This window comes from Lissotriton vulgaris, chromosome 11 (assembly GCF_964263255.1).
Source record: "Lissotriton vulgaris chromosome 11, aLisVul1.2, whole genome shotgun sequence".
Classification (NCBI taxonomy): domain Eukaryota; kingdom Metazoa; phylum Chordata; class Amphibia; order Caudata; family Salamandridae; genus Lissotriton; species Lissotriton vulgaris.
In genome coordinates this window covers 943,375,155-943,400,893 of record NC_141699.1, presented here as the reverse complement: position 1 = coordinate 943,400,893, position 25,739 = coordinate 943,375,155, and the positions used below count along the sequence as shown (strand labels likewise).

The 25,739-nt window shown below is 46.6% G+C and overlaps 1 protein-coding gene across 1 annotated transcript in view; it reads right to left on the bottom strand.

The window, feature by feature from the left end:
- LOC147683722 (ceruloplasmin-like) overlaps window positions 1-25,739 on the bottom strand; it is a 451,969-nt gene that overhangs the window by 313,706 nt on the left and 112,524 nt on the right. Inside the window, exon 2 of the mRNA XM_086944095.1 lies at window positions 18,564-18,808. Within this exon, the coding sequence (XP_086800221.1) occupies window positions 18,564-18,808 (245 nt within the window). The remainder of the gene's footprint in view (window positions 1-18,563; window positions 18,809-25,739) is intronic.

Sequence of the window (25,739 nt, the reverse complement as noted above, 5' to 3'; positions counted from 1 at the left end):
TTTGTCCCAACCACTTCCACCCGGTATTAGACCTTCCCAGGAATGGCCCAAGACCCGCCAAAAAGCATAACACCCCCAAACAGGCCAAAAGCAACATCTCCTACTTACAATATTTCTCGGCCTTCGGTCCAAACGCGCTGCATAGCTAGGCCATAAGTCCCGTTTGCCACCACGGATTTCCTGAAAAGCAAATGCAATCAAGATTAGAGTGTCCCAGCAGTGCTGACAGACCCCGAAACTCACCCACAAACAGACGGAACCCCCCCTAAGAGCACCTCAAAGGCAAGCAAGTCAGCAAAAACACTAAAAAATGTGCGCCTCGGATTTGGTCCAAACCACTTTTATCCGGTATTAGAGCTTCCCAACAATGGCCCCAGAGCCGTCAACCCAAGAGAAAACGAGTAGAAGACCCCCAAACAGCCAAAGAGCAAAAGTACAAAAATGGGGACGTAGTCATTTTTTCCCAAATTTCCCAAATCACTCCGCGCGCGCTCTGCAGCTAGGCCCTAACTCCCCTCTGCCACCATGGATTTGCTTCAAACCTCTTGCAAAGTAAAGTATCCATAGCCAGCAGTGCTCCCAGACCCCGAAACCCACCCACAAACACCAGGAAGCTCCCCAAACCGGCCCCCAAAAACGCTACATTGAGCAAAATGTCAGAAATAGCAACAAAAAAAATCGGCCTGGATTTTGTCCCAACCACTTCTACCCGGTATTAGACCTTCCCAGGAATGGCCCAAGACCCGCCAACCCACCCGCCAAAAAGCATAACACCCCCAAACAGGCCAAAAGTAACATCTCCTACTTACAATATTTCTCGGCCTTCGGTCCAAACACGCTGCGTAGCTAGGCCATAAGTCCGGTTTGCCACCACGGATTTCCTGAAAAGCAAATGTAATCAAGATTAGAGTGTCCCAGCAGTGCTGACAGACCCCGAAACTCACCCACAAACAGACGGAACCCCCCTAAGAGCACCTCAAAGGCAAGCAAGTCAGCAAAAACACTAAATAATTTGCGCCTCGGTGTTGGTCCAAACCACTTTTATCCGGTATTAGAGCTTTCCAACAATAGCCCCAGAGCCGTCAACCCAAGAGAAAACGAGTAGAAGACCCCCAAACAGCCAAAGAGCAAAAGTACAAAAATGGAGACTTAGTCATTTTTTCCCAAATTTCCCAAATCACTCCGCGCGCGCTCTGCAGCTAGGCCCTTACTCCCCTCTGCCACCATGGATTTGCTTCAAACCTCTTGCAAAGTAAAGTATCCATAGCCAGAAGTGCTCCCAGACCCCGAAACCCACCCACAAACAACAGGAAGCCCCCCAAACCGGCCCCCAAAAACGCTACATTGAGCAAAATGTCAGAAATAGCAACAAAAAAAATCGGCCTGGATTTTGTCCCAACCACTTCTACCTGGTATTAGACCTTCCCAGGAATGGCCCAAGACCCGCCAACCCACCCGCCAAAAAGCATAACACCCCCAAACAGGCCAAAAGCAACATCTCCTACTTACAATATTTCTCGGCCTTCGGTCCAAACTCGCTGCGTAGCTAGGCCATAAGTCCGGTTTGCCACCACGGATTTCCTGAAAAGCAAATGCAATCAAGATTAGAGTATCCCAGCAGTGCTGACAGACCCCGAAACTCACCCACAAACAGACGGAACCCCCCCTAAGAGCACCTCAAAGGCAAGCAAGTCAGCAAAAACACAAAAAGATTTGCGCCTCGGATTTGGTCCAAACCACTTTTAGAGCTTCCCAGCAATGGCCCCAGAGCCGTCAACTCACCTGCAAAGAGGTAGAACAACACCCCCACAAGTGCTGAGTCTTTCTTCATTGGGCGTAAACCAGCCCTCTGCTTTGATGGAAATAGGAGTCTGGAGGAGGAGGATAGAGGAGCATGTTCTTCTGAACTTGTGAACCTGAGGAATGCAGACTGCGGCATCTTCAAATCAATTAGCAAACAAGTGAAGACAGTTCTGCTGATGGGCTTGTTTTTGTGATTATCTGATTAAAGTTTGAATTATATTAACTGTGCACAACAAAGAAAGACAGACACACAGGAATAAAAGTGAATAAGGACGAAAAAGAAAGTTATTGATTTGTTGTCTCATTTTCAGGGCTCGGTATCACGGTCCAGGAATGAGAATAAGGCTTCGTCATCATACTCTGCGAATTCAGGCAGGGTGAGCTCAGTGTCACCTGACAGAGTAGAAATTCCCTCATCTATGTTGCTGGCCACCTCGTCTTCATCCGGCGCGCTTTCTCGTACTCTGAAATCTGGTGGTATGAGGTGCTGATTCATCTTGATCATGGTTAACCTCTCCACATTTTTGGGCGAGAGGCGGCTCCGTTTGGAAGTTACAATGCCACCATCAGCACTGAAAACACGTTCAGAAGACACGCTTGCGAGTGGGCAAGACAAGTAGTTTAAAGCCTGGTTGGTGAGCTGTGGCCACAATTCTTTTTTCCCATGCCAATACGCCAATGGGCCAGCATTAACATAGACCTCTGTTGAGTCATTCAGATAGTCCTTGACCATCGAATCAAGGTTCTCCTCCAAGGTTCCTCCTCTTTGCTTAGCTGTTGCTGTGACCTTTTAAGAACCAAACCCAAGCCGAGCTAGCCAATCCTCTTCAGCCTCCAATGTTACTGTTGTGTCTGGTGGTGCAGATGATCCGGTTGCCGGTCTCTTTAACGGCTGAGAGGTCACTTGTGCCGCAGCCATAGGTGCAGAAGAGGATTGTTGTGACTGGGGATGGCCTGCTGATGCTGATGTACTGCCTTCTCCTTCAATTTGCTGCCGTTCTCTTTCAAACCTCTTGGCTGAGGAGGCTATCCACCGTTTGTAACTTGTAACATCTTCATCAGCAAAAGGAAAGAATGCTTGGCCTGCCAGCGCCTTTTTGTAGCGTGGATCCAGAATAGTAGCACAAATGTAATGCTGGTCTGAGTGGATCATTTTAAGACGTTCATCACCTTGTAGGTGCTCTAATAATTTCTCAGCCAGAACAAAAGAGTCTTGTTTTTTTTCATCTTTTTCAAACACAGAACACACCTCCTTCAGTTGGTGCTCCAGCATGTACAACAATGGGATAGCTTTTCCCAAATTACAGTCCTCCTTGCTGACTGCACGCGTGAAGAACTCAAAAGGACGAAGCATGCGTGTCAGGCTTTTAACTATGTTCCATTGCGCCGCACCCATCCTCAGGTCCTCCTTCTGAGCTGTACCCTGTGTTAAGAAATAGTGATCGAGTACCGTATACTGCTCATACAGATGCTCAAGCATGTAGAAGGTTGAGTTCCAACGTGTTACCACCTCCTGGATGAGTGCTTTCACTGGCATTTGACGTTGATATAGCAGGCTCCTCAGCTGCTTCCGGGCCTTAAAAGAATGGCTGAAATGGTTGCACATTTTTCGGCAGGTGTCCAATACTCTGTACGCTGCACTGTCTTTCCCAAGAATTTTTGGACAACCAGGTTTATACAGTGCGCCAAACACGGCACTCTGAAATAGTCACCCAGCTTCATGGCCTTAACTATATTGGCGCCATTGTCTGTGGAAACATAACCAACCTGGCGTTTTTTTGGGGACAGCCAGTTAAGGACCTTTGTGTTAAAGACATCCAAAATGTTTTCTGCTGTGTGACGTTTCTCCAAACCAAACATGGCTAGTGTTGCATGTTTCCGAGCAGCTTTAAAAACAATGTCCGGGTCAACACCAGAGTTTAGCTTTGCTTTACCCCCTGAAAAAGAGACCCAGTGTGCAGTGATGCACATGTAATCAGCGCCTGCGCCACTGCTCCACATGTCTGTTGTCAGATGTATAGTGTGAACAGCACTCTTCTGCAAAGCTGCCCCAATCACCTTCAGAACATCTTCATGTAGTGCTGGAACCGCAACTCGGGCAAAATAGAACCGGCTAGGAACCTTCCATTTAGGGCAGAGCGCTGCCACTAATTCTAGAAAACCAACCCCTTCTACAAACGAAAAAGGGAGAAGGTCCAGAGCTAGCATTTTAGCCAGCTTAGTGTTATACAGACGCGTCAGTGGGTGGTTGCGTTCCTATTGCACTTCTGTAAACAACATCTTTTTAATGTTGCCCTGGACCAAGGATTTACGGGATGATGATGATATCTTCGACCCAGTTACGCTCGCTGATGAACTTTTTCGCATTGATGTCTCACTCTCTCCCACACTCTTAGTGTGGCCACATGGGGTGTGCTGCTGACAGGGGTACTGGGTGTAAGTGAAGTGTTTGAATCGTCTTCTTCCTCCTCGTCATCATCAGATGAAAAATCAACGTTTTCATTACGTGCAATTCGGGCTTCCTTGACCGCCTCTAGTTGCGCAAACCATTGGACAGGGTGCGCTCTCCTAAGATGCCCTCTCTGGCCTGCGGTACCATAGTTGGTACCAAACTTACCACGACTAACTCGAAGCTTACAAATGCTACAAATGGCTACGTTTTCCTTTTTTGGGCAAACACTAAAGAAGTCCCAAACTGGAGACTTGAAATGTCTTTGGGGGCCGGAGGAGGCGGCGATACTGGTGGTGGTGGTCCTGCTGCTAATGCCAGATGAAGTGGAGGATGTGGATTGCCGAACTTCAGTACGTTTTGCACTTTCACCACCACTAATTGAGGTCGAGGTGTATGGAGGTCCCTTCTTGCGAGAAAGAAATATGGAAGCGGTAGGTGTTGGTGTACTAGTTAACTCCAAATCTAATGATTGTTGTGTTTCCATTTCCATTGCCTCCTCGTCGACATCATCATCACGCTCAGCAGCTTCTCGGGATAGGGTCAAAATGTCTCTTTGCTGCATGCCCGCTGAGGCTGCAGTGACCTTTATGATGACTGCCTCATCGTCGTCATCGTGAGAGGCTTCACCAGCAGCAGTATCCGTCACTTCTTGTTGAGCCTCATCACACTCCATAGCTAAGAGTTTTTCGACGACCTTCCTTTTACGCTTAGGTACCTTTGTCAGATCATGGTGTGCCTCACTCTCAGACGGCAGTGGTGCTGGTTCCCAATTGGGATCCGTTTCATCAGAAGGAGGTGGGCTTGAAGAAGATGTAGACACCAACCTTGATCTTTTCCTTGCTAGGGATGTGGAAGACAATGAATGAACATCAGGAGGAGTGGCTTCCAATGATACCTCGGCTTGATTGTCGATTTCCTGATGTGCCCCTACTTCGGGAGGAACAACTATTGTGGGCACTTGTGACCCTTCATGCACCTCTGCTTGCGCATCTCCTTGCGCTGCCTCTCCTTCCACATGTACTTGGGCTTGTACTTGCACATGGTGTTGTTGTTGCGGCTGTGGTTGTTCAACACTTGTCAGATGAGTTACAACAACCTGTGTTGATTCAGGGACATTGCTGCTACTTTCTTGCGATGAGCCAACATCACTGGTCGATGGTGATTGGAGAAGTACACTGACTGCCTCTGAAGCACTCAAGGGCTTTGACTTAAGTTGGCGTGGTGGTGGAGGCACTGAACCCAATGGAGCGGGGGTGCTGCTCCCAGCTTGGTCCCCAGCAGATCCTGCTGCTGCTGCAGGCGTACTTTTTTTTTTTGCTCCCAAAAAACGCGGCGGCCGGCACACTAGCCTCCTTGGTAACTTGCTTCTTCTGCTCCTTACTAGCAACTTTCTTGCTAGAGGAGCTACGGAGACCTTTTTTTGGGGCCATCTTCTTCAGAGCTGGTCAGACAGAAGGCCGCAGTTGCACGAATTGTAGAGTTGTCTGAGGCCAGACGTGACGTCGCGTGACGTTATGCTGCACACGCACACCGCTGCAGGACTTCTTCCTGGCACTGGTGGTTCTCTTGAGTCTTGTGCACCTAAAAGCAATGGAAGACAGAGGAACATCAGTTCAGTTATACACCCCAAAAAAATCGGGGAAAAACCAGAAAAATCAGCACAATCCCATTCCATCCATGCCCTCCATGATGTTTAAGTTCAAGACACCCCACAGAAAGACTAGGCCCATGCAAGACTCAATACCCCTGGTGAAAAGGTCACAAGTACAGCCCCCAGAAACGAAAATCACTGAAAAATCAGCACAATCCCATTCCATCCATGCCCTCCATGATGTTTAAATTCAAGACACCCCACAGAAAGACTAGGCCCATGCAAGACTCACTACCCCTGGGCATAAAGGTTGAAAAGTAGCCAAAATGGTTGCAGGCCTAACAACAATGCCTGCATTCAAAATGGCCACTTGCCTCCCAGCACATGGCCAGGGCCTGTAGCAGCACACAAAATGGCCCCCAGCCACATGGCCTGTCCCTCCCCATGAACACCCCCCAAAAACGAAAATCACTGAAAAATTAGCACAATCCCATTCTATCCATGCCCTCCATGATGTTTAAGTTCAAGACACCCCACAGAAAGACTAGGCCCATGCTAGACTCAATACCCCTGGTGAAAAGGCCACAAGTACAGCCCCAAAAAACGAAAATCACTGAAAAATCAGCACAATCCCATTCCATCCATGCCCTCCATGATGTTTAAATTCAAGAGACACCCCACAGAAAGACTAGGCCCATGCAAGACTCACTATCCCTGGGCATAAAGGTTGAAAAGTAGGCAAAATGGTTGCAGGCCTAACAACAATGCCTGCATTCAAAATGGCCACTTGCCTCCCAGCACATGGCCAGGGCCTGTAGCAGCACTCAAAATGGCCCCCAGCCACATGGCCTGTCCCTCCCCATGAACACCCCCAAAAAACGAAAATCACTGAAAAATCAGCACAATCCCATTCCATCCATGCCCTCCATGATGTTTAAGTTCAAGACACCCCACAGAAAGACTAGGCCCATGCTAGACTCAATACCCCTGGTGAAAAGGCCACAAGTACAGCCCCAAAAAACGAAAATCACTGAAAAATCAGCACAATCCCATTCCATCCATGCCCTCCATAATGTTTAAGTTCAAGACACCCCACAGAAAGACTAGGCCCATGCTAGACTCAATACCCCTGGTGAAAAGGCCACAAGTACAGCCCCAAAAAACGAAAATCCCTGAAAAATCAGCACAATCCCATTCCATCCATGCCCTCCGTGATGTTTAAGTTCAAGACACCCCACACACAGAAAGACTCAGTCCACCCACCACTGAGTACCCCTGGGCAAAAGGCCCCAAAACAGCCCAAAAATCGAAAATTCCAAAATTGTAGTTGCAGCAACTGTAATGCCCCAAACAAATTTACTTGTGAAATTTCTAATCCAAAAGTGATCCAAAGAAAGTCAAAAAGGCCTCAAATCCAAATATCCAGCAGCATCCACAAAAAGTAATCCTTCCAGCTCCAGATCCAAATGAAAAGTGACCAGGAGATGGACAAAGCACTGGGAGGAGCCTGCTGGACAGGAACAGGAAGTTGAAGACTGTGGGGCACTTCCTTCCTCCCACCCCCCCCCCTCCCCAAAATGGACTCCTCGCAAAAAAAGTGCAGGCAAATGTCAACCTAAGGAGTTATTCAGATAAAAATCATCATTTCAAGAAGGTTTATGCTGCTTGCTGGTGGATTTCTTGTGCAGAATTGCAAATTTTATATTTTCGCGTGTGCGGGATTGTTGCTGCTCGCCGCATCTCAAAGCTCGCAATTGCGAAGTACCGCGATACGTGATCACGGCGTACTCGCGTTGACAAACGCTCGCTGTAAAAGTTGACAAGCCGCGATTACGTAATTGCGCTTGCCAAATTCCCGCGGGATCCCGCAGCAAGATCCAAAATGGCGCAGCACTCGCAAAATATCAAGAAAAGTAACTCGGCAAACGATGATAAATGCCGCGCGCCGCAAAATTGTATCACTAAGAAAAAAAAAATCCGCTGCGTGCGAATTTGCGGATTTTGCGGGAAATTCGCAAATCTCGCGGATTGCGAATTTACCGAAAATCCGCAAAATCCGAGAGCGTAACGGATTTTCCGCCCATACTTAAAAATAACACTCTGGTTGATATACAATACGGTTTAAAAAAAGGCTTGAGTACTGTTCACCCGTGCTAAATCGAAACACTATTATTGGAAAATACACAGTGGTGAAGAAGGTGTCACTGTACTTCTCCCTCATGAATCTTTCAGCAGCTTTTGATTGTGTTTTCCATTCGAAGCTGTGGAAAACCATGGAGGAGATGGGGATCGAGTCAGGTATCATAAGTTTCATAAGGCAACTTTATGTGGACGCAAAAGCTCAGTTCTGTTTTGGAAGGGTAGGTGAGTGCTCAGTAGTTTTAATATCACTAGGGATTAGCCTCTTTTTTATTCTGCATTTACATACATCTGGTAGAATCCTGCCTAACTCTATTCACCCGTCCCCTTCCAGTTCTGTTATGTGCAGATGATGCCGTATTAACTGCTAGAACCGGGCGGGGCTGCAAGCACTTATAAATGAATACATTATTTTTAAGGCGGACCTGGACTTAAGAGTTAATAGCTTCAAAATGTACATAACGATAACCAGGGCCAAGCCAAAGATAAAACCCACTTTTTTTGTAGAAGGGCAAAAACTGACTGAAACCTCTACTTTTTGCTATTTGGGGATACTTTTTGATAACAAGAATCTGTGGACCCAAATGATAGTTAACAGATGTGCACAAATGGAGAAGGCCACAACAAGGCTACGTTCAGTTACAAAGAGATTAGGTTTTAAAGTGGTGAGGGAATGTCTTAATATATACCTAACTGGTATTGGATGGATGCACAGCGGTATTTTTGTTCAGAGTTGAATATGGGTTGAGAAGCGTTTTTTTGGGGTGTTTTTTGGTGCTCCGCAAGGAGGCGTCGAGGGCCCACCGACGTCGGACTGAATGTTTGAAAATGTGAGGCTAGAGGACCTCTAGTCTCATCCCTTCGCAGGCACACACATATTTGTCATTCCTTGAATCAAGAAAACGACTTTCATTCAATGTTCTTTGTGGTTCTTTAATTTATTTGATGATTCATTTTTTCAATTTTATATTAATTAGTCAGATCTCTTCAAAATCAGTTTCAGCAATTTACTTCAGGCATTGTCTTTTTAAATATGTCCAATGCATTTCGGGCATTAAAGGTGTGCCCTTCATCAGGGAATAGACACTAAAAAATAATAATATACATGCACATTAGTGTAAGTATTAACTGAAAACATCACAATAAAAATACAGATATCGCAATAATGTAACGTTGTTCAATACTGTTATCAGCTGCCTGCAAATACATCAATGGTGAATGCGCAAGAAAAACAAGGCTGTTTGTTTGCAATACAGAGAAGGTGAAAAGAAACGGTGAAAAAACGGTTTAATGGGTCACTTACATGCCGGTTGGGAAAAGATCGTGTGAAATCTGCAAGAGGGGAAGGTGAAATAAGAAGATACGATTAGCGTGAGAGGGCTGGGGTGCACGGAAATGTGCTCGAGATTGGTGAAGCTGGGAGACGGTGAAAACTAACCTGGCTGTGTTTGGCAAGTTGGATCGGTCCGGTCCTAATCTCCGCGGAACGCCGACAAGAGTATAGGGGTTGCCGCGTTCTTTATATTCAAAATACTGTCATGTGATCGTCACGTGGGGGCAGGGGTGGGGGAAAGACTATGAGTGTGGACTAAATCGGCTGTAGCTGCAAGGTGTCCTAATCGGCTGTGGCTGGGGAAAATGGGCTGGGCGTGTAGCAAATGACTAAACATTTAGAAGGGATGAAATTGTGAAAAAAAGGAATGAGTATGTGAAATAAAAAAACGTGGGTGAGAAACTGGAAACTCCTATGAAAATTAAAATGTTGAGGTCCGGTGAAGGATCGAACTCGGAACCATGGGGTTGTAGTATTCGGTTAGCTACTCCTATAGCTACGTCGGGATGTGCTTGAAAAGTGCTGAAAAGTGGTGTCTATGTGGATGGAAATGGGAACACACACAATAGCAGCAAGATGGGTGTATAGAGCAATTCATTACAGATAACAGGCAAATTCAATTCTGTCATTGAGACCCATTGGTTTCTGGGTCGATAATTTGTAAATCCAGTAGTTCTCCCTTCTCAAAAGGAATTTGTTATTGTCTCTTCCCTCCAATTTCGACACAGTCTCTAGGATGATAAACTTGATTTGGGAAACATTATGTTGAAATTCGACGAAGTGTGCTGCTAGTGCTGACTTTGAGTTTTTGAGTCGAATGTTCGACTTGTGTTCAGTTAGGCGCACCTTAATACGTCGTTCGGTTTTCCCTATGTACATCTTGTTACAGGGACACTTTATGCCATATATCAGATTGCTGGTATCGCAGGTGGCGTTTACCTTGAGTTTAATAGCATGGCCTTGACTTGGATGGTGTATTATGTTGCCTCTGATAATGCTGTTGCAGTTGCCGCAATTTAAACACGGTTTGGTTCCAGTGTATGTAGCGGACTCTTTGGGTTTATATTGTACAATTTCTCCCAGATTCTTAGCCCTGGTGAAGGCAAATATTGGTGGTTGGCTGAATGAGTCTCCAAAATCGGGTTCAATGTTAAGAATTGCCCAATGTTTCATGATAATTTGTTTGAATCTCTTGCTGCTGGTTGAATATTTCGAGACCACTACTGTACGTGATTGTTCAGACTTCTCCTTTGGTGTTAATAACTTGGCTCTGTCCATGTTTTCAACCCTTTTCTTGGTTTCTTCAACTAGAGATTTTGGGTACCCTCTGTTGATAAACTTCGTGGTCATTTCTTCGAGTCTTAGTTTGGCGGTGTTTGTCTCGGAAGAGATCCTTTTAACTCTTGCCATCTGGGAATATGGTAGGTTTCGAATCAGATTGGGTTCATGGAAGCTAGAATGTAGCAACATGTTGTTCCTGTCGGTTGGTTTGACAAAAAGGTCCGTGCTGAATCCTTGTGAGGTTATCGTGATTTTCACATCAAGGAAATTTACCGAGGTGTCTGAAATGTCCCAAGTCAGTTGGATTCTTTTGTCGATAGCATTGAAGTTGTTAAGCTCCATTCTCAATGAATCTTCAGTATCAGTCCATACGATGAAATAATCATCTATGTATCGTGCTATCATTCTGAGATTTTTGATCCAGTTAGTGTTTTTGAGGATGTTTTGCGTTTCGTACCACTGCATAAAAATGTTGGCGTACACAGGTGCAGCTGAATTGCCCATGGCCATCCCAGTGAGTTGTTGGTACCATTCATCCTTGACTTTGAAGTAACTATGGTACAAAGTAAAGTACATTAGTTCCATGAGAAACAGTTGCAATTCATGGTCAAGATCTGTGTTCAGGAGTGCAGATTCCATGGCTTCAATCCCCATGTCGTGGGGTATGCTGGTGTATAGGCTACAAACGTCCGCTGTGCATAATAGTACTTTTTCTGTAGGATTGAATGGTGTTTGTTGTAATTTCAGAAGAAAGTCTGTGGTATCTTTGATATATGTTTGCATAGATTGCACTGACGGTTGTAAATATTTATCTATCAATTGGCCAATTGGTTGGTGTAGACTCCCTCGTGTGGAGACTATGGGTCTCATGGGGGGATTGTTGATATTCTTGTGGATTTTGGTACCATTCTCAATGTTGGACTTTTGGGGTTAGAGGTAGTGAGGAAAGTTTTGGTCCTCTCAGTGATGGTCCCATGTTTATGTGCTCTATCGATGATGTTTCTTAAGGTAGTGGAGTATTCCAGAGTAGGATTACAATTGAGTTTACTGTAGGTTGTCATGTCGCTGATATGTTCCGTCACTTTGTTGTCGTACATGATGGTGTTCATGATGACGATCGCTCCCCCTTTGTCGGCTTTGGTTAGTATTATGCGTTCATTGTTCGCTATTTTGTTGAGTGTGTCTAGGTCTTTTTGTGTGATGTTCTTAGATTTGGGTTTGACATGTTTGATTTTATTGAGATCTTGTTGCACTATGTTCTCAAATAGGTCCAATGTCTTGTGGCTTACAGGTGCTTGGAATGTGCTTTGTGGGACCGATCCAACTTGCCAAACACAGCCAGGTTAGTTTTCACCGTCTCCCAGCTTCACCAATCTCGAGCACATTTCCGTGCACCCCAGCCCTCTCACGCTAATCGTATCTTCTTATTTCACCTTCCCCTCTTGCAGATTTCACACGATCTTTTCCCAACCGGCATGTAAGTGACCCATTAAACCGTTTTTTCACCGTTTCTTTTCACCTTCTCTGTATTGCAAACAAACAGCCTTGTTTTTCTTGCGCATTCACCATTGATGTATTTGCAGGCAGCTGATAACAGTATTGAACAACGTTACATTATTGCGATATCTGTATTTTTATTGTGATGTTTTCAGTTAATACTTACACTAATGTGCATGTATATTATTATTTTTTAGTGTCTATTCCCTGATGAAGGGCACACCTTTAATGCCTGAAATGCATTGGACATATTTAAAAAGACAATGCCTGAAGTAAATTGCTGAAACTGATTTTGAAGAGATCTGACTAATTAATATAAAATTGAAAAAATGAATCATCAAATAAATTAAAGAACCACAAAGAACATTGAATGAAAGTCGTTTTCTTGATTCAAGGAATGACAAATATGTGTGTGCCTGCGAAGGGATGAGACTAGAGGTCCTCTAGCCTCACATTTTCAAACATTCAGTCCGACGTCGGTGGGCCCTCGACGCCTCCTTGCGGAGCACCAAAAAACACCCCAAAAAAACGCTTCTCAACCCATATTCAACTCTGAACAAAAATACCGCTGTGCATCCATCCAATACCAGTTGCATTTCCTCCTTAGAGTCCACAGGATCGATAGCACGCCCTATGTAACTCACATCTCATATATCTTAACATGAGCAATTACGATGACATATCAAAAAGTACTGAGGCCAGAGCCTCCACCTTTGCGTTTGAAACTAAAGATGTGGACCAAATTTATTCTCTTATCAGGGAGGAACTCACACAAGAAACTTCAAGTCGGTCGAAAGAGCAAAATATCAGACAGTTACTCTACCTATCGAAAAGGAAAACAAACCAACAACTCCATGCCAGTACTCTCATTAAGTACCACAAGAACCAACGCATACCACGTGGGCTTAGAATTGCACTCAAACCATCCCTATGCAAGCATTCAAAAAATTCCAGGAACGGTGGTACGAGATTCTTAATAAATGTTCACTGGATCTAATACTCCTAATCATACAAGAATTGTCTTCTATCTTGGAGGAACTTTCAGCAGAAATTCAGGAAACATCAACAGAACTCTCCAAAATGATGACAGAAGAGGAACTCAACACAACCCTAGAAGATATCAAGAACCAAATTGACCGTCACTCGAGAGAGATTAACGAACGCAAGATTCGCAAATTTAAGCGGGACACCTTGGATTACAGACTGGGAGAGGTCTATACATGGGCAGATATCTATGCCCAGAAACGAAGAAACCATCCCTACAATTTAAACACAGACACTTCATCCACGGATAGCGAATCAAGTCACCAACAACGCAAATCTCAACCCACACGTACAGCACAAGAATCAACACCTGCAGCGGAACCTACGACAAGTAAAGCTCCAGACACTAGCCCTTTTTTAGAACAGGGACAAGCTCAAAAAGGAGACCCAGGAGAGGGCAAAGAAAAGGAGAAAGAAAGAGATCCTCCAAATACCCGGAGCACAACCGCAACAACGAAAGAGAAGGAGAAGAAACCCAAAAAGAACCAACCTCAGAACACCTAGTGATTAACATTAGTGATCAGGATTTCAGCCCCTACGAACTGGAATTACTACACAAAGGAACATCATTTGTCCCTACCACTTCCACAGACCACCTGGAACTCGATGTGAGTTTTTTCAAGTTAATGAGAAAACTTAGACTCAGACATTTTTTTGACAACGTCGTACCTGAACGTCCACAACAGGAGAAAGATCAATTACTGGGATTACGCCCACAAAGCACATTCCAAGCACCTGTAAGCCACAAGACATTGGACCTATTTGAGAACATAGTGCAACAAGATCTCAATAAAATCAAACATGTCAAACCCAAATCTAAGAACATCACACAAAAAGACCTAGACACACTCAACAAAATAGCGAACAATGAACGCATAATACTAACCAAAGCCGACAAAGGGGGAGCGATCGTCATCATGAACACCATCATGTACGACAACAAAGTGACGGAACATATCAGCGACATGACAACCTACAGTAAACTCAATTGTAATCCTACTCTGGAATACTCCACTACCTTAAGAAACATCATCGATAGAGCACATAAACATGGGACCATCACTGAGAGGACCAAAACTTTCCTCACTACCTCTAACCCCAAAAGTCCAACATTGAGAATGGTACCAAAAATCCACAAGAATATCAACAATCCCCCCATGAGACCCATAGTCTCCACACGAGGGAGTCTACACCAACCATTTGGCCAATTGATAGATAAATATTTACAACCGTCAGTGCAATCTATGCAAACATATATCAAAGATACCACAGACTTTCTTCTGAAATTACAACAAACACCATTCAATCCTACAGAAAAAGTACTATTATGCACAGCGGACGTTTGTAGCCTATACACCAGCATACCCCACGACATGGGGATTGAAGCCATGGAATCTGCACTCCTGAACACAGATCTTGACCATGAATTGCAACTGTTTCTCATGGAACTAATGTACTTTACTTTGTACCATAGTTACTTCAAAGTCAAGGATGAATGGTACCAACAACTCACTGGGATGGCCATGGGCAATTCAGCTGCACCTGTGTACGCCAACATTTTTATGCAGTGGTACGAAACGCAAAACATCCTCAAAAACACTAACTGGATCAAAAATCTCAGAATGATAGCACGATACATAGATGATTATTTCATCGTATGGACTGATACTGAAGATTCATTGAGAATGGAGCTTAACAACTTCAATGCTATCGACAAAAGAATCCAACTGACTTGGGACATTTCAGACACCTCGGTAAATTTCCTTGATGTGAAAATCACGATAACCTCACAAGGATTCAGCACGGACCTTTTTGTCAAACCAACCGACAGGAACAACATGTTGCTACATTCTAGCTTCCATGAACCCAATCTGATTCGAAACCTACCATATTCCCAGATGGCAAGAGTTAAAAGGATCTCTTCTGAGACAAACACCGCCAAACTAAGACTCGAAGAAATGACCACGAAGTTTATCAACAGAGGGTACCCAAAATCTCTAGTTGAAGAAACCAAGAAAAGGGTTGAAAACATGGACAGAGCCAAGTTATTAACACCAAAGGAGAAGTCTGAACAATCACGTACAGTAGTGGTCTCGAAATATTCAACCAGCAGCAAGAGATTCAAACAAATTATCATGAAACATTGGGCAATTCTTAACATTGAACCCGATTTTGGAGACTCATTCAGCCAACCACCAATATTTGCCTTCACCAGGGCTAAGAATCTGGGAGAAATTGTACAATATAAACCCAAAGAGTCCGCTACATACACTGGAACCAAACCGTGTTTAAATTGCGGCAACTGCAACAGCATTATCAGAGGCAACATAATACACCATCCAAGTCAAGGCCATGCTATTAAACTCAAGGTAAACGCCACCTGCGATACCAGCAATCTGATATATGGCATAAAGTGTCCCTGTGGCAAGATGTACATAGGGAAAACCGAACGACGTATTAAGGTGCGCCTAACTGAACACAAGTCGAACATTCGACTCAAAAACTCAAAGTCAGCACTAGCAGCACACTTCGTCGAATTTCAACATAATGTTTCCCAAATCAAGTTTATCATCCTAGAGACTGTGTCGAAATTGGAGGGAAGAGACAATAACAAATTCCTTTTGAGAAGGGAGAACTACTGGATTTACAAATTATCGACCCAGAAACCAATGGGTCTCAATGACAGAATTGAATTTGCCTGTTATCTGTAATGAATTGCTCTATACACCCATCTTGCTGCTATTGTGTGTGTTCCCATTTCCATCCACATAGACACCACTTTTCAGCACTTTTCAAGCACATCCCGACGTAGCTATAGGAGTAGCTAACCGAATACTACAACCCCATGGTTCCGAGTTCGATCCTTCACCGGACCTCAACATTTTAATTTTCATAGGAGTTTCCAGTTTCTCACCCACGTTTTTTTATTTCACATACTCATTCCTTTTTTTCACAATTTCATCCCTTCTAAATGTTTAGTCATTTGCTACACGCCCAGCCCATTTTCCCCAGCCACAGCCGATTAGGACACCTTGCAGCTACAGCCGATTTAGTCCACACTCATAGTCTTTCCCCCACCCCTGCCCCCACGTGACGATCACATGACAGTATTTTGAATATAAAGAACGCGGCAACCCCTATACTCTTGTCGGCGTTCCGCGGAGATTAGGACCGGACCGATCCAACTTGCCAAACACAGCCAGGTTAGTTTTCACCGTCTCCCAGCTTCACCAATCTCGAGCACATTTCCGTGCACCCCAGCCCTCTCACGCTAATCGTATCTTCTTATTTCACCTTCCCCTCTTGCAGATTTCACACGATCTTTTCCCAACCGGCATGTAAGTGACCCATTAAACCGTTTTTTCACCGTTTCTTTTCACCTTCTCTGTATTGCAAACAAACAGCCTTGTTTTTCTTGCGCATTCACCATTGATGTATTTGCAGGCAGCTGATAACAGTATTGAACAACGTTACATTATTGCGATATCTGTATTTTTATTGTGATGTTTTCAGTTAATACTTACACTAATGTGCATGTATATTATTATTTTTTAGTGTCTATTCCCTGATGAAGGGCACACCTTTAATGCCCGAAATGCATTGGACATATTTAAAAAGACAATGCCTGAAGTAAATTGCTGAAACTGATTTTGAAGAGATCTGACTAATTAATATAAAATTGAAAAAATGAATCATCAAATAAATTAAAGAACCACAAAGAACATTGAATGAAAGTCGTTTTCTTGATTCAAGGAATGACAAATATGTGTGTGCCTGCGAAGGGTTAATATATACCTAAGCAAGGTAGTGTCTGGGGGCACATATGGTCAGGAGTTTGGGGAATTGCCAGTACGCAAAATATGCAAAGAATTGAGGACTCATTTTTTAAGTCCATTTTCTCCCTTACCCCCAGTATGTCAAATTATGTAGTATGTGCGGAACTGGGCCTGCCGTTTATTTCTGGCAGACTGAAGATAGCCCCCATAATGCTATGGCACTCGATTTGGTCACACGAGGATACTGGCATGAACAAATTGATACTTGACAATGCCCTGAATTTGAAATACTCAATGAAAATCCCATGGCTGGGATACATTAAATCCACATGTGAGCTGATCAGTTTACCAAAACTCTTTCTTGATCCAGAAACTAGTAAATCGATAGGGAAAGACCAGTTGTAATAATGTCTTCGGTACAAGCTATCAGAAAAGAGGTAACTGGTGAAGGAGATTAATTATAATGCTACAAAACAATAATCCAAAAGCGTTATCATTGTAGTATAACCTCTTTCACTTCTGCAACTACACAAGTCTTAGGTATTTCTTTTTACCCTATTTTGCAGTCAGTATACCTTTGGGATCTATAGTAATGAACGTCAGCAGGGGTGACCATAGGCATGCGCAAGCTGTGCACCTGCACAGGGCGACCAAACCCCAGGGGCCACCATGCCAATATATATCCTTAATATAACATTCCTCTGAGGATGGATACATATTTGCGTGGCGGCCCCTGGTGGCCCTGTTTCACTTCCAAACACCCTGACCTCCCCTCTTCGCTGGCCACCGCACCTGCGTTCCTCCTGGTTCCTGATTGGCTTCTTTTTTTCCCTACCCACTGCTGGCCACGTCATGTGTCACAATACCCTCCTCTTCCTAAATTTCATTGTTCTGAGACGAATTCGGAAGAGTAGGAGCAGCCGCAGGTACTGGTCATCTAACGTCTTTTCTGGATGTTTTATTAAAACACCTTCCTGAGCTCCGTGGGGCTCTGCCTCGCCTGGACCCCCTCTTCCGGGGCCTTCTACCTACGCTCCCTGCCCAGGGCCACCATGAGCCTAGAGCCGTCTCTAATGACGGCATAAAGAGCCACTTAATCCGCGTATCCGCCCGTAACCACGACATGGAAACAAAACGTCTTCTGTCTGTGTTTATGTGCAACAGACCAGTAAAAATTGGAAAAAGGGAGACTTAATTGTAATTCTGTCAATTATGCCATGATTGAAATCTCACTGTTAGGAACCTCTGTTAATTTTTCACGTATTTGCCTGCCCTGACTTTTAGTCTTTTGATACTCTTAACATTTTTCAAATTGTATGTATTCACTGGCTGGAGTTTCCACTCTATAAAATATCTCTTACATAAATATGTGAAAGTATAGGAGCTTATAAAACTCATGTCAACAACCACACAACTTTGTGAGGCTACTGTTGATAAAAGTTTTAAACTAACACAAGAAAGTAACCGTGAATTGTGAATTGGTTAATTGAAAACCTATCAACAAGGGTAAAATTGCTATTGTGTCCATTGTTAATAACATTTTGTCTTCCAAATAAATAAGTTCTTCTTAAGAAATCATCACAAGACCAGGAGAGTGGTGACCTTGGAAGAGAAAATTTTGCTGCATAGAAAATCAATGTAAAATACCTTCATTTTCTTTTGTGTACTTTACACCATGGGGATGCATAGTGTAGTTCCTTGTTGCAAAGTTTTTCAGATGCACGACTATGGTGTCTCCAACCTCTCCCTTAAGGACTGGCCCCAGAAACCCCAGCCAGGTTGGCTTTTTAATTTCCAGGGAGTATGATGCATCAGTGTACTGTTTGTAGACAGCTTTCTTATACAGACGTCCTATTCTGTCTGGACCACTCTGGAGAAAGACACTGGCATGCCTGGAAAATACAGAAAGTGCCCATTATATACAGTAGTGAAAAGAAAACAGGAATCACTTAAAAACGTAGTTCAATTAAATTCATCGTCTTTATTCTATCTCACTAAAGCAGATCATAAAAGATACATACATTGATAAAATCATGCAAATATAAAACACATATGTTAAAAACATCCATGATTAAAAAAAAGGGCGTATATATTAATTCACAATTTGTAACGTGACAGTGCGTACAGCTCTATTCCGAGGCATCAAATCTACTAAAACAGTGTAACGGATAGGGTTAGAGTTGCCAGGAACAGAATTTCCACTTTAAAATATAAGACCCACATCGCTTAATAAAGAGAAAAATATAAAAACTACTTCATCAGAACAACATGCTCCTTCTTTTAGATAAAATGCTCTTCAGGTAGCTAGCAACTGCATGGCATACACATTGGTCATTAAGTTGCAACAGATCAAATAAAGCAGCTTTGCACTTAGAGAATGGCAGATGAAATTGACAAAAGAAAACAGAATGTAAAATAGTTTGACTAGACTGCTCGTCACATGGACAAGTAAATAGAGGCAGAAGAAAACTGACCGAGGAGGGAACATATTAACCAATGGAAGGAAACTAACCTAAACCTTGCCAGCAGTGCCCTCTCATACACATTAGCCACATATATGTAATAATATGTGCAGTTGACTTCAAGTCATTTCATATTACTAACATATTACCATCTCTGCCCAGGAGTTTTCAACATTCAACAGCAATGAACACTGAACAGCAGTAAAAATCCCCCATTATATGGATTTGAGAACCTGTTTTAATATGTTTCCATCGGAAAAACATTTTGCAAATACAGTGTAATAGCCTGATTTTGAAGAGGGTAATAAGGGAGAATACAAAAATAATGGCAGATTTCTCATCTTTACCTCCACCAGTATAACCGGCTTATTGAATTCACCCTAGATGAAGAACATGATGCTGATGTAGGTACTCTGACTCTGCCATTAGATCCGCCCAGACCTGGAATGCACTTTGTGAGACATAGTGCCACACCAGTAGCCCACTCATGGGAGGTTGGTCTGTCACCATGTGTGGCAGAGATAACTTCATGGAAAACCACGGTGGAAATGCAGGTGGACTTTCAGGAAAACATATGTATAACCCACATGTGTCCATAGCGTTTTAGGGAGACTACTGTGGAACATAGAATGAAATCCCTACTGAGGATTAGGTTCCTTGTACCCACATTTCCACCAACATTGACAGACATTGCTAATAATTTCACTACAATGTTCCTCCTCAAAATCAAGCAGGTTGTTGCCTGGTGGATGCAATAAAGGGGAGGAACTTCATCCACACTTAAAGAATATTACTCTGAGGTTCTCAATACAAGTGGCCCAGAAATGGTCTGGAATCCACCCCCGGAATGACTGATACTATTTTTTTTTTTTTTTTAACATCATTTTTATTGCATCACCAATATAAATGTACAGACAATACAATTATCAGTTATAATACAACAAGTACAGGCTCAGTACGACCCAGTCGATCTCCATCCGGGGGGTCACCTCAGCCTTGGCGCGGGTGACCTCATCCCTGCCCATTTCTTGTAGCTCCTTACAATGTCTGATCGCTTCCTTAGGCAAATAACCCTGGGTTGCTTTTACGATTTTCACCCCTCCCCCTCCCCAAATTTCGGTGCCCCAACATCCCTCCAAAACAGCCTCCTACCCACCCTCCCCCGTGGTCGCTCTGCGCTGGACTAACAGTGTAAAAGTGTCCGGTGTGATGCAGGAGGAAGTAATCTTTCACTAAGGTGTGTTCTCCTGTGTAGTGACGGGGTCCGCCCCGTCCAGTTCGCTCTCGCCATCCTGCCCCTCATCGTCCACATCCCGGAGCGCCTGCACCATCACTTCCCATGCAGTCGCCCTTTCCAGAGCTTTCTCGTCATTCAACCTCCAGGCCATCTGGTACCGTAAGGTACTTTCACACGCGGCCCATCTCAGGCATTCACCATACCATCTTTTATATGTGGGCCCCACTTTGGACTTCCAGTTCCTTGTGATCTCCCGCTTGGCCAGAATAAGCCCCAAGTCTATAAATTTACTAGTCATCTTGTTCCTAGGCGTGTGCGGGAACCAATGAAGGACACCAACCGCTTTGGTAAACTGGATATCCCTATCCGTCGCGACGTTAAGGGCCCGCCCAACTTCCTGCCAATAGTCTCCCAGAGAGGGGCAATCCCACAGCATATGGCACAAATCCGCCCCACTTGTATTACATCTCGGGCAAGCAGCGTCGGTCGCCCCAAAATACTGTTGGATTTTCCCGGGGGTGAGGTATCCCCTGTGGATGATATAGAAATGAATCAATTGAAACCTGGCATTTCTCGAGCTCTTCCGTGCCCGCCTTAGCAGCTGGCCCCAGGTCGTGTCTGGTATCTCCACCTGAAGGTCCAGCTCCCACTTGGCCTTCAGGGCTGCCAAAGGCTGCAAGGCCTCCCGCTGCATCCTAGCGTACAGGCACGTGACAGCCTTAAAGGTTCCCGCCGCCATCATGGTGTACTGGCAGGCCATCGAGGTGCCCGGTTCCTGCAGCCCTTCCCCCCAGTGAGCTTGCATGGCGCCTGTGACTGCTGCGTGCAGCAAGTAGTCGCCCCTCGGAAGGTCAAATCGCTCCTGCAGGCCCTGGAACGGCAGCAACACCCCATCTTCGTAAAGGTCACCCAGCATTTGTATTCCCGCCTCCTCCCATCCTAGTAAGCGCGACCAGTCGCCTCCATGTGGGAGGGCGGTAACCATCCCCAGCGGAATTTCGGGGGCATACATGAAGCGGACACCCGCCCGCTTACGGGCCCGGTCCCAGCAAAGCCGGAACGTCTGCTCCTCGACCGTCAGGTCTCCCACCCGGAGCTTCGGGTGTAGCGTAACATACGCCAGAACATGTCGCGGGGTACCTTCCACTCTCGCGTCCTCGGGGCCTCTATACACCTTCGCCACCTCCTGAGTAAAGGTCTGCAGCTGCGCGGCTAAGTAGTATCCTTCAAAATCCGGCACCGCCATCCCTCCATCATCTTTGGGGCGCAATAGGGTGTCGAGCGCTATGCGCCTCCTTCCCGTGCCCCACAAAAAGGCTATGACCAATGACCTTAGGCGTTTGAAAACAGAGCACGGGACCCATACCGGGAGCGTCCTGAAATAGTACAAAAGCCTGGGCAGGGCTATCATCTTAAGCAGGGAGATTCTACCCGCCAGGGACAACGGCAGAGTTGCCCAGAAGTCCATGGACCCCCGCAGAGCGTTGATGCAGCGAGTAATATTGCCATCCAGTAGGTCGGACGGGGTGTGGTAAACATAGACCCCCAAATAATGCAGGCAGCGCGGCTCCCACCGGAGTTCCTGAGCAGTGAGTGGGCACGGTTCACCCGGCCTCAGGGGGAACAGACAGGATTTAGGCCAGTTGACCCTCAGGCCCGACAACCGGCCGAACTGCCCCAGTAGCTGCCGCGCCCCCTGAAGTTCGGGGCCCGCATCGGCCAAAAACATCAGCAGGTCATCCGCGTACAGGGATATGAATTGCGGTCTCCCCCTAAATGATAAGCCTGCGTAGTGGCGGCCCAATCTGGCTTCCGCCGCGAAGGGTTCCATCGCCAACGCGAATAGGAGCGGGGACAGGGAACAACCCTGTCTAGTGCCACGTTTAATCGGGTATTGTCCCGAGATCAGTGTGCCCACCCGAACCCTCGCTACCGCCTCGGTGTACAGGACCTTGGTCCATTTTATATATCCGTCCCCCAGCCCGAAGCGACGCATCACCGCATATAAGTATCCCCATTCAAGGCTGTCAAATGCCTTCTCAATATCAATGGAGAGGACAAATGGGGAGACGGCGTCAGGCCAGTCCGCACCCATCAGTCTCGTGAGCCTACGAATGTTATGAGTGGTGTTGCGTGTCGGTATGAAACCACACTGGTCACCGTGAACCAGGCTTGTCATGTGTACCAGCAGTCTGTTGGCCAGAATTTTACTGAGGATCTTGTAGTCCGTCGTCAACATAGACAACGGACGATACGAGGACAGAGCCGCACCCTCTCTGCCCGGTTTCAGGAGCGGGATCATGAGGGCCTCGCACATGGAGCCCGGGAGTCGGCCCTTCGCCTGTGCCTCGTTGTACACCTCGCGCAGCCGTGGGGCAAGGTGCTCTAGGTATTTACCATAAAATTCGATTGGCAGTCCGTCGAGTCCCGAGGTCTTATTTCGAGCCATCTGCTTTACAGCACAACCTATTTCCCCAAGAGAGATGGGCCGACCTAGCTCTTCCGCCTCCGAGTCCTCCACTCGCGGCAACTGTAACCCGTCCAAGAACTCTTCAAGCTCGTCCGCCCCTCCCGTTCCACCACTCTCATAGAGCCCCTCATAATAAGCACGAAACTTATTCAGGATCCCGGGCTGAGTGTGGCAGGGCTCCTCCCCTGGCACCTGGATCCCCATGATCGGCACACCCCTCCGGACGGGGTTAGCAAGCCAAGCTAGCATCGACCCCGCCTTATCACCTTCCGCATGCGCCCTTGCCATGTACTCCTTATGATCAAAACTGCGCAGCCGCTCTAGCTCTACCGCCAGCCCCTCCCGTGCCCCGCTAAGCCCCTCCTGCAGCTCAGGGTGATTCGGGCGTCTCTTCTCTAAGTCCCTCAGCCGCGTCTCAACCTTATCTAAGTCATCCAGCAGTGTTTTCCGAGCCCCTGCCGTGTGTCCAATACAGTGTCCCCGCACCACCACCTTAAACGCATCCCATTCGACCGCCCTAGTGGAGGCCGAGCCACTGTTCTCCTCAAAATATCTCTCAATGCGCTCACCCAGGGCCTCCCTGAACAACAAGTCATCCAGGGTGTCAGGTTGCAGGCGCCATGTTGGCACGCAGTTAACAGTCACCATCCATTCCAGAGACATCAACAAAGGGTTGTGGTCCGATAGCGTCCTGGCCAAGTATTCCGCCCCCCCCACCGCGGGGAGCACACACGCCGAACAAAGAAACGCATCCAGCCTCACATGCAGGTCATGTAGGTGCGAGTGAAAGGAATAGTCCCTAGTGGTGGGGTGCAACGCCCTCCATGCATCCGTGAGGGCCCAGCTTTCCTGCCATTCCAACCTACGCTTAGCGACCCTATGCACTGGGGACGCGCGCAGCGGGGGATGGGATCTATCTAGTAGCACATCCTCAACCGAGTTGAAGTCCCCCCCCAAGAGGACCGGCCCTGCCAAATAACCCACCAATTTGCCCGAGATGGTAGACAAGAAGGCGGGTAGGTCTACATTAGGAGCATACACATTACAGAGAGATATCACCCTGCCTCTCAGCCTCCCCTCCACCGCCACATATCTGCCCTCCGGGTCAACCACTGACTTCGAGACCTGGAAGGGGACCCCCGCCCGTATCCAAATCAGTGCCCCCCTTGCAAAAGCCGAAAATGTCGTGTAAAATAACTGCCCCCTCCAGCGCCTCTGCAGGGCAGCCCCCTCCTGCTTGTTAAGATGCGTCTCCTGCAGGAACGCTATATGAACCCCCCTACGCTTGAGGTACGCCTGGACTTTATGTCTGCGCGTCATGGACTGCATACCCCGCACATTCCAGGTCACACATTTCAGCGCCCCGGTACTAGCCATCCCCCCCTACACAACCGGACCAAAGAGCAAAGAACAATGTCCGCATAAGTCCCGCGACCACGGGTCCACCCACCCACCCTCTCCAAACAGGAAGCCGAACCCCTCCAACAACAACTCCCCCCCGAGCAACCCCAACTGCTCGCTTCTCCCACCCCCCCAGGACAGGCCCCCCCGCAACTGGAAGTACCCCCATCCAAACCAACACTCCCGACCACCCCTCAAGGAAAGGCGGTAATAGTCGCAGTCCCCACTGCGGTGACCTTAGGGGCCAGTAAGGCGTGGCTCAATGCAATGTAACCTCAAAACAAATCAGCCCCGTGCACTCCATCCCACAATCCCCACCTTACAGCTCCCCAAAACCTCAATCAATAACGTTCCATTGCTGCGGGACCAGTGCCCCGGTGTCCAACCAACGAGTTCACTCCACCAGTTCAGTTCAACACGCCTCCAGTATCTCCCCCGAAGTCTGCGGCGTCACAATAGGGCCCCGGGCTCCACCAAATTCCGACTGTCCCGTCTCTGAGCCCGTGCCCGGGTCTTCCGATTCCGTGCCCTTCCCAGACCGACTCCTGGCGGTCCTAGATAAGTCCACTACCGCCTGCAGTGCCGCCTGCCTCTCCGCCTCCGTCTGCGACACTGATGGTTTTCCGGTCCTCTTGCGGTTCCTCCTGATCCGTTGGGATTGCCTGACCGGTTGCGCCACCTTAGCCTTCTCCTCCCTGGCCTTAGCACCATCCGTACCCGCTTTATAAGTGTCCCACCAGTCCCAAGCGTCCGCGGAGGTCGTGAAGAATAATGTTTTCTCATCCACCACCACTCTTAGCTTGGCAGGGAACAACAGGGAGTACTTGATGCCTTCCTGGCGGAGCTCCCGTTTGAGGGACAGAAAGTTTGCCCGGAGTCGCTGCGTCTCAAATGTATAGTCCGGGAACATGGTGACTCTGTTGTTATCCACTTGAAATGGCCCCGCTTCTCTCGCCCTCTGTAGGAGCCAGTCTCTATCCCGGTAGTGGAGCAACTTAAACACCACTGGGCGAGGAGGAAGGCCCAAGGCTGGCGGGCGCGCTGGAACTCTATGTGCCCGCTCCAGGGAGAAGAAGGGGGACAATCCTTCCGGTGCCACCTCCGTCCGCAACCAATTATCAAGGTAGCCCACCATGTCGTCGCCTTCGATTTTTTCCGGCAGGCCCACTAGGCGAACGTTGTTGCGCCTGTTTCGGTTTTCCGCATCTTCGGCCCTCCTTTCTAGCACCTTCAGACGGTCCATCACGTCCGCC